The 9,032-nt window shown below is 43.7% G+C and overlaps 2 protein-coding genes, 1 long non-coding RNA gene and 1 other non-coding gene across 14 annotated transcripts in view; 1 reads left to right on the plus strand and 3 right to left on the minus strand.

The window, feature by feature from the left end:
- Positions 1–3,907, plus strand: part of Tbc1d31 (TBC1 domain family member 31) — a 69,022-nt gene extending 65,115 nt beyond the window's left edge. For 7 of the 11 annotated variants that reach the window (XM_048802079.1, XM_048802077.1, XM_048802078.1 and 4 more), the window contains 2 exons: positions 1,259–1,357; positions 3,558–3,907. In XM_048802079.1, coding sequence (XP_048658036.1) covers positions 1,259–1,357; positions 3,558–3,691 — 233 coding nt within the window. In that variant the 3' untranslated portion in view covers positions 3,692–3,907. The remainder of the gene's footprint in view (positions 1–1,258; positions 1,358–3,557) is intronic. The other 4 variants (XM_048802076.1, XM_048802081.1, XM_015486431.2 and 1 more) reach the window with 1 other exon arrangement.
- On the minus strand, positions 2,243–2,532 carry LOC107142899 (selenoprotein K-like). Its single transcript, XM_048802084.1, has one exon. The coding sequence runs from the start codon at positions 2,530–2,532 to the stop codon at positions 2,269–2,271; it is 264 nt and encodes an 87-aa protein (XP_048658041.1). The 3' UTR covers positions 2,243–2,268.
- A 2,090-nt stretch (positions 3,908–5,997) lies between the features above and the next one.
- Positions 5,998–8,735, minus strand: LOC125616494. The gene is made up of 3 exons (XR_007347124.1): positions 8,427–8,735; positions 7,947–8,096; positions 5,998–6,273 (listed from the first exon to the last, which is right to left on the minus strand). It is a non-coding gene; the product is annotated as an uncharacterized LOC125616494 (long non-coding RNA).
- On the minus strand, positions 8,669–8,741 carry Trnam-cau. Its single transcript has one exon. It is a non-coding gene; the product is annotated as a tRNA-Met (tRNA).
- Positions 8,742–9,032: the final 291 nt, after the last annotated feature.

Here is a 9,032-nt window from a genome sequence, read left to right on the forward strand (position 1 = left end):
CCTTCGCACACTCCTGTTCCGTTCGCCCACGCCAGCTCAAATTAGTCAGTTGATAATTAGATTTATCTTAATGCCTCGTGAGCTAAACCTCGGAGTGAAACGAGCTGGTGAAGTTTGCAGCAGGTGTCGCAGGGAGCCTCTGCCGGGCCCGTGTGTGGAGGCTGGGCTGTGGTGGAGTGGCCAGGGAGAGGCCTGAGGTGGGGTGTTAGGACGGGACTTTTTCAAGGAAGACTTTGTTGTCATTGGATGTGAAGCTTTAGGAGTTAGGGGCAGTGAGAGAGCAGCTGAGAGGCCAGTGTCAGCCAGTGAGAGCACTTGATGAAAGTGGGAGGCGCCCCTGGGCTCCAGAGCTGGCTGGGCCTCCTCTCTGGAGGCTACGCCGGGCCAGCCTGGCGGGGTGGGCCTGTGGTCGGGCCGCGTGGGCGAGGCTGGTGCGCCGCCCAGGCAGTGCTCGGCAAGGGCTTGCTGATCGCTTTCATAAGCACTTCCAGTAAACATTGGGGATCTCTACCCTAACATCTGTATTTTTTAGCTATCTGTTGGCTTTTTGTTTTAGCTAGTGGTGTTTTTAAAAGATGTTATGAAAATTTCAGCTGGGCTCTTAATTCTCACTGTGCTTTACTTGCCTTCTGGCTGATGGTAGCATTTTTAAATTTATTCTAATTAGTTCTACATCACATTTTCTTTATCCATTCATCTGTTTAAGGGCATCTAGGTTGGTTCCATAGTTTATTTATTGTGAGATGAGCTGCTATAAACATTGATGTGGCTGCATCACTGTAATATGCTGACTTTAAGTCCTTTGAGTTCTTTGTATATCCTAGAGATTAATGCTCTGAGGTTCATGTGGTAAAGATTTTCTCCCATTCTGTAGGCTCTCTCTTCATGTTATTGTTTCCTTTGTTGAGAAGAAGTTTCTTAGGTTGATGCCACCTCATTTATTGATTCTTGATTTTGCTTCTTGCACTTTAGGATTCTTGTTAAGGAAGACAGATCCTACGCCAACATTTAATGGTGGTAGCATGTTTTCAGAATAGAAAAGAAAGGGTTTAACCATCCTGACAATTTTTGTGTGTGTGTGTGTGTGTGTGTGTGTGTGTGTGCTGGGGATTGAACCCAGGGCCTTGTGCATGCAAGGCAAGCACTCTACCAACTGAACTATATCCCCAGTCTGACAATTTTAATTTACTAGGGACCACTGGCATTAGTAAAGGCTTTCTGCTCCTTCCTGAACATCCTCTCTACCTCATTTTTGCAGCAGAAGTGCTCCAGTTGCAAAATGAACGGGTTACGTTGAGCAGTTTGCCTAGAACCTCAGAATTAAATGACATTTCTGATATGGATTCCTCAACACAGAGTAAGTTGATAAGCAAGAAAGATTTCTTCTGTCATTTTTTATTTAACAATATTTAAGCAAAATTGTGGTTGCAATGATATTTATAGAATGTCAGTGCTGGTTCTTAGGTCCCTGATAGCAGAAAACCTAAAATGGAGTCAGCAAGAATCCCACGGGTTTCCAGCTAGAGGAAAAAACCAGATACAGACCAACTCCAGATAAAGAAAGTCTGCTGAATGCATTCATGCCACTCCATTTCTTTATATCAGTATTGCTGCCCCAAAAGAGGTAGAGGCCCTAACTGAAGGCCCTAAATTAATAATATGAGGTTTGTAACTGCTTTCACATCCTTTCAAAAAGAAAACTTCAGCACTACCACATATGTGAATTGTCTTGTGTCTTCCTCTGCAGCCATTGGGAGGGAGTCCATGCTATATCAGGTGCGCTGCTGCCAATGAAAGGCTTTGTGCTGGCTAGTGGGTGACTTCAGATCCCTTGGCTTGATGCCCTGGGGGATCATGTTTATTTTTGGAAGGGACAGGGTGGCATCTTACAGCAGTATAGTCACACTAACCCATAAAGGAGCTAACAAGTATATTACTAACTGTGAAAAGGGGAGAAGGGACAGGAAACTGTAATGTTAGACATTCTTTCAGCTGATGTTTTCAATAGATGAAGCAGAATTTAAGGAGGTCTTTGAGTTCTTTTAAAAGAACAAAATTTTATGCAAGGTCTCCAAAAAATGAGCTTTTAAAGAAATATTTCTCTTTTTTTAAACTATAATAATATTTTAATAAATTATACAAAAAAGATGAGACAAATGTGCATTTGTGGAATTGCATGTTGGTAAGGCCAGATCCCTGCAAAAGGTTCCTTCTGCCGTGAATGTGTACGTCTAGTTGTCTCCCTCTTAGAGCAGACATTTACCTTCCTCATACACCACCCATGGGAGGAGGGCTGGGACCACGAAGATGATTGATTTGACCCATTCTTCGGGGAGGGTTTCCTATTGACCGTCTTCCATTGTCGAATCTGGAATCAAATGAGTTTCTGTAGCCTCTTTTGTTTTCACATCTTCTTGAGGAAATTTTGAAGAACAAAATCACAAATTCAACTGTTCCCCAAAAGAAATGTGTTATGAAAGACAGTGTCCCTGAGGACTGCTCCGGCACTTGTCCATTCGAGCTGTAAACCATCATGGCTTGGTTCTTGGCTTCCCAGTGACTTACAAGAAATATTTCTAATAATAAGTCATAAGATTCCAGTATTATGTGAAATGTTTTTGTAACTCATAGTTATATATGCACCTATATATTCTATGCCAGGATATGAATTAGACTAAGAATCATTTGTGAATCAAATGAAATACAGAGATTCTCAACTGTTCTTATTCTGACACCTCAGAACTCCCTCTTTTTCTTCCTCACCACGTTTCACAGGCAGCCTTCACACCCCTTGGGCTGGCACTGGCCTCCTGCTTCAGCCTGCAGAGCAGCTGGGAGCGCAGGCCTGTGCTTCTCGCCCAACTAGAACTTCAGCTTTAACCAGACAATTCTAAATTTCAAACTGGAGTGAAAGAACTGGCTCAGTCTAGGTCGTTTGGAAAAAAAAAAAAAAATGAAAGTTCTTTGAGAGAAGAAAATAGTTTTTCAGGAATTGAAGCTGACTGGTTATGAAACTAAATTTCAGAAGTGTATTTTTAAGTTGTGGATTTTCCTCCCAAATTCCATATTTACTAACCCCTTAGTCCACTTGAAATGGCCATTACTCTTAGACAAATTGTTGTATTTTAATCTTTGCTATTAATTAAGAACATTGGTTTGTTTATTTTGTTATTGGGAAAGCAGTCATGGAACACACTTCACAGTGACTAGAAATGACTTTTCTCGTTATCATTGACATCATAGTGAGGAAGCTGTTTTGAAGAACACAAATTCTTAGTCATGCTTGGTTCCTAATGTATAAATTTTATAAATGCTAAATCACTTAAAATATACAAGTTTGCTGATAGCATTTCTTCAGTTCTATAAATAAATATTTGAATTGTAAATAGAACTACTTAGGGGCAGGTAATTCATTCAGCTTTTTGTTTAAGAAGCCTTGTTTTTACAATATTCATTTTATTATTAAGGTTTGCAGCACATTACCTTCAAAATAATTACTCTATCATTGCTAACATCAGAAAATTCAACTGCTAGTAATATCAAATCTTGTTTTCAAGTTTCTTTAAATAGGAAAACAAGAGAATGGGACAGCATGGAGCAGAATCTTATCAAGAAAGTAAGAAATCTCCGCCAGAGGCTCACCGAGCAAGCTCGTGAGAGATGTCGGACCCCTCACCTTTTAGCTACGTAGAGACATGTCACCTCAAGATAGTCAGAGGGAGATACCTATTTGCAATCAATGACACTGATTTTTATATTGTTTATTTTAAATTCCTATGGAGACCATCCTTCTGTATAGAAAGAATGTGTTCATAAAAATTATGTTTTCTATTTAATTCTAATACTTTTTGACTTATAAATGACTTCTTGAACTTTTCACAGTAAAAGGTTTTTGGAAACTCTTAAAGCTGTTCGGCTCTCAGTTGCAAAGACCAGCTTCAGCAACTTTAGCAATGAAAGTTTACTTTAAAGATAAATGAAGGGGCTGGGGCTGGGGCTCAGGGGTGGAGCGCTCACCTGGCACGTACAGGGGCACTGGGTTCAATCCTCAGCACCACATAAAAATGAATAAATAAAGGTATTGTGTTCAACTACAAATAAAAAAAAAAAAAGAAAGATAAATGGATAGAGCTGAGGTTGTGGCTCAGCAGTAGCGCACTCACCTAGCACATGCGAGGCCCTGGGTCCAATCCTCAGAACCACATAAAAATAAATAAATAAAATAAAGATATTATGTCCAATTACAACTAAAAGCTAAAAATTAAAAAAAAAAAAGATAAAAGGAGAGGGTTGGGGGTGTGGCCAATATAGAGCGCTTTCCTAACGTGTGAGGCACTGGATTTGATTCTCAGCACCGCATATAAATAAATGAATAGAATAAAGATCCATCAACATTTTAAAAATATTTTTAAAATAAATGGAGAAATAAAGCCCACAAAACCATCTCAGCAACATGCAACCAGGACTGAGAGAACTCAGCAGCAGCTGGAGGCTCCATCAGCGTGGACTTGGCCTGAATGACAGCCCTCCTGCCCCCGTGTCACCACAGCAGAATCTCGTCTGCCAGTGACCCCACCACAACCACAGACATCTCAAGCTCTGCTTCCCTGGCCCTCTGCGTGCTGCTCTCAGCAGAGCTGTCTGCTGGTCCTCCTCATCTCCTCGCTCCCAGCAGGGCTACCCAAGATTTCATGAACCTTGCTCTCCCATTTTTAAAGGAAGAATAGAAATAGCTCCCAGCCTTTATGTGAGGACTACATAGATGAGGCGTGTGCAGTTCTTTACCCAGTGCTCAGCATACAATGCGTGTGCAGCACAGTAGTCATTTTTTTCCCCTGGGGTCTCAACACATAAGCTTACAGTGAACCAATCCTCTTAGTCAGGTTCTCTTATCAAAGTACTAAAATAATATCCTGTCACTGCAAGGCATTGGTTTCCCAAGAGTAGTTTCTTCAACCTAATTTTCTGTGCATTTTCAGTGGTTATAATATATGCCTTCATGGGTCAGGCTGATGTGTTTTGCAACAGGAGTCACAGGGTATGAAATATATAGGGTGTGATGGGAACTTGGATGAACTAGAAATTGCTTGTTCACCTAAAAGCATGCAGAGTCTAAAAATGTTGTGACTCTGCCTGCAGGAATCAGCTGTGTATTGCCAACTTTTACCTCTCTCCCAGGTCCTCTTTTTCTAAAATTTATACTACTCAGATTGGTTTTGCAACTATATACATGTACGGCTTTATAATGTATCACAATTGTTTCTTAAAAAGTTGATTTTAAAAAATGAGTTCTGATTGCTCAACCAAATGAAGTTCTTTTGAATCACATTCTTCCAGTTTTCTCTGGGCTACGTTTCTCCCAACAACGATCTTGATAAAGTCACTGCCTTAGCAAATTTCAGATATTTGGCTGAGTCTCTAGTCATATGTGCTTGGTTGGCATTTCTAAGACTATCATGTCTGCTGAAGTACATAAAGTATGTTTCTGATTATGTCTTCTTGGCATCACAGCCTCAATCTTACCCCAGTTACTTTAAAATGAGAATTCTCTGGGATCGAATAAGGGTTGAGCCTGACACAATGGCTATATTCAGAAAGTTTCTCTCCGATACTCCCTTGAATTTGTGTAAGAAGAGCAATACCTAAACGCCTTTTCATGTTTTTTACCTACCTTCAGAAGGTTTCCATCTTGTGCAAACTGGACCATGTTAGATAAGTGTTGGGCTTCAGCTAAATTTCTCTCCATCTCTGTCTACACTTGAGGGGGTTTTTCAGTGAATTAAATGGTATTGAATAGGATAATTACTCGAGTTGAGGCCTTTTCATATTTTACATTCACAGAGTTTTTCTCCAGTATGAATTCTGTAATGTTGAGCAAGATTTGAATGTTTCCACAGTGGTACGTGTTGACCACAACAGAACTGTGTATAAGGCTTGGTTTATGAATACAGATGAACTTATCAGAAATTCTGAATTTAATGTTTAATCTCATCATATCAGTCTAGGTCCATTCAGGAGACAAACCACACAATGAGGGAGGTATAACATAAAAGACTTGTTAAGCTGATGGGAAGCAACTATGAAGAAGTAAAGAGAACTCTAAAGGGTGCCACAGATGGAGGGGGAGCTCTCAAGGAAGGACGGCCTTGGAAAGGGAGTCCCCTTCTGTTCCAAGGCTCAGGGTCAGACATGTCCAAGAAGGGGTGGAGAATGGAGTGGTTCGCGGGTTGTCCAGGCCAGAGCTAGTCCACATCCAGAGCACGTCATCCAAAGCTGGTGGGTAAAAGTGCATAAGGTATCAGGACCCCTCCTCAGGCTGGAGTGTGGCCTGGTGTGTGCACTGTGCAATCAAGAGGACCACAGGAAACAATCCTCAGCCACAGGCAGTCCAAGGCTGATGTGCAGGTGCTCAGAGTGCATCAGGATGCTGCTGCTCACCTGGAACATGCCAGTGTCATCAAAGGACTGCAGTGAAGTGGTCATCGAACTGGGGCAGTCAAGAGCAATGGAGTGAAGGAGCAGACTGCACTTCCCTGGGGCACATGACTACAGAAGAGCACCCCTGGATCTCCCACCCATGCTAACTCTGAGGGGCTATGAAGCTGGAGCAAGTCAGCTGAGCAGCACCGTGGAGTTAGGAAGAGAAGCCCCATTCCCGAAGTGTCCCTCCAGCACCCTCTATTGACAGCTGAATAGCATGCACACTAAGAAAAGAAATGCGGAAGAGTCCAGGCCATTACTGCAGAGCAGGGACTGAGAGGCAGTCAGTGGATAACCAGCACCCTTGTGCAATTGGAAGTGGCTCTACAGTTTACATGGTTGGCTGACAAATGTGGACTCGATATTGGCCTCTATTTGATAAGAATGACAGGATTTCACTGGTATGATGTCGATGAATATAGCCAAAGCTTAGACAGAAAGGATTTATCACATATGGACCTCCATACCTTCAAACTATGTACTCTGGTCCTAAAAGACTCTTCCTTCTTTAAGGCAGTGAGTGAAGGAAGCATCTGCAAACCAGAAAGCTCCATGGTGGCTCCCCTCTGCAGACAATATGTGACAGTAAGGGAGGCCACCTCTGATAATGAGATTCCATGCTAGTGAAGCCAAGTAGCAGCGTTGAATTGCCAAAGACAACTATCTACAGCAAAGGGCAGCATGGAACTAGTAGCATTAAGGGGTCTTTGTTGATAATTGATTAGTGTCACAAAGAATGAAATACATAAGAAGCCTATTAAATGAAATTCCATATATATAACAGGATAAACACCAACCTGATGGCCAAAAGCCTGATGAGTTAACTGGAGTCATGCCTGCCACCCAGTTTCCAGACCTAAAGCCACTTGAGAGGAGGGGCTGTGGCTCAGCAGCAGCGCACTTGCCTGGCAGGTGTGAGACACTGGGTTCGATTTTCAGTACCACATATAAATAAATTTAAAAAAAAAAAAGGTCTATCAACAACTAAAAAATATTTTTTAAAAAAAGCATTTCTTGGGGCTAGAGTTGTGGTTCACTGGTAGAGCACTTGTCTCACAAGTTAAAAGAAAGTATTAAAAAAAAAAAAAAAGCCACTTGATTGAAAGAGTCCAGATCCCCTTGAGAAAAGACCTTACTGCATGCTGTAAGTGTTCTTTAAGGTTTCCTGAGGGGACCTGTGGCCCTTTACTTGAATGATTGTATACTAAAGAAAACACCCAGACCTTACAGGGATTTCTAGACCCCGAATTGATGCTCACTACTGTGGCCCATCAGGGAAATTCAGAGGTAATAGGCTCAGGTGATCAAGGAGTCGTGGGCAAAATTTGCATTACCCGCAGGTGAATAGGGTCACAGAACTAACCTGTGCCTATTTCCCCGAGTATCCAAATAACTGGAATAAACATAGACCGGTAAATGACAGAATCTGCACCGCGGCCTGTGATCCACTGAGTAAGGGCTATTACCCTAGAAAGAGCCAAGTGAGAGCTCCTGGGAGGACCTCCATGCCAGGACAGTAAACCGGAAGTATCACCGCAGTCTTCCCAGGGACTTGCAGAGGCTGGAAGATGAGGAGCAGGGAACCGCTGTCACATCTCCTGTAATTTGCAATTCACCTGTGGAGAGGGGAGATGATCTTTGAGAATGAGTGACACAGTAGCTGCAGCAGCTCTCGATGCAGCCACGACACAGCCCCTGGCCTGCTGCGCCCTAGCAGCTGCCTCCGTGATTCCTGAGGTCCCTTCTCCCGGTCCCATCACAGCCGGTCACTCCCCCTTCCACAGCCCCAACTCCCCGCCATAGTGTTCGATGCTCTCTGCTGTCCAGCATCTGTTCACACGTCGCCCTCGCTCCCCGCCTCACGGTGCTCCGGGTCACTACGCCCGGGCCTCGGTCCCAGGGGCCCTACTCTGCTGCGACCCATCGACCTTCTGTATTCTGCTCACAGGGTGGTCCCGGCTCAGGCCAGAGGTGTCCCTGTGCCCCGCGACAGTCAACGCTCAACCGCAAGGGCAGGGAACTCGGAGTAGTGGGTAGGCAGCGGTGCGACTCCAGGCTCTCGTCCCGAGCTACCTAGCGTGGGCAATATTTCCCGTTACGTCCCTTCTTAAGGTCAGCCCCAGACAGACAAGCAAATAAAACCCGGGTTTACCCCGCAAGGATGAAGAAACTGAGATCAAAAGTATCGTGCCCCGTGTGAGGATCGAACTCACGACCTTCAGATTATGAGACTGACGCGCTACCTACTGCGCTAACGAGGCACCTAGAAGCTGCTTTAGACTACAGACAAATGAGGCTAGTGACGAACTCAATGCGCACGCTCAGAAGATACCGTTCGGTTTGGTTTGGTTTCCTTGTCTCCGTGGGCTATTTCCAGCCTGAAATTGTCGATGCTTTTAGCCTCCGCGACGGGTGAAACCTGTCCACCTGCCTAGCGCCCTTCTCCGCCTGCCCTGCTGTTTGCCAATCAACAAATACTGCACTCTGAGGGGCTGTGAAGCTGGAGCAAGTCAGCTGAGCAGCACAGTGGAGTTAGGAAGAGAAGCCCCAGG

Source organism: Marmota marmota, unplaced genomic scaffold (assembly GCF_001458135.2).
Source record: "Marmota marmota marmota unplaced genomic scaffold, marMar, whole genome shotgun sequence".
In the NCBI taxonomy this organism is placed as follows: domain Eukaryota; kingdom Metazoa; phylum Chordata; class Mammalia; order Rodentia; family Sciuridae; genus Marmota; species Marmota marmota.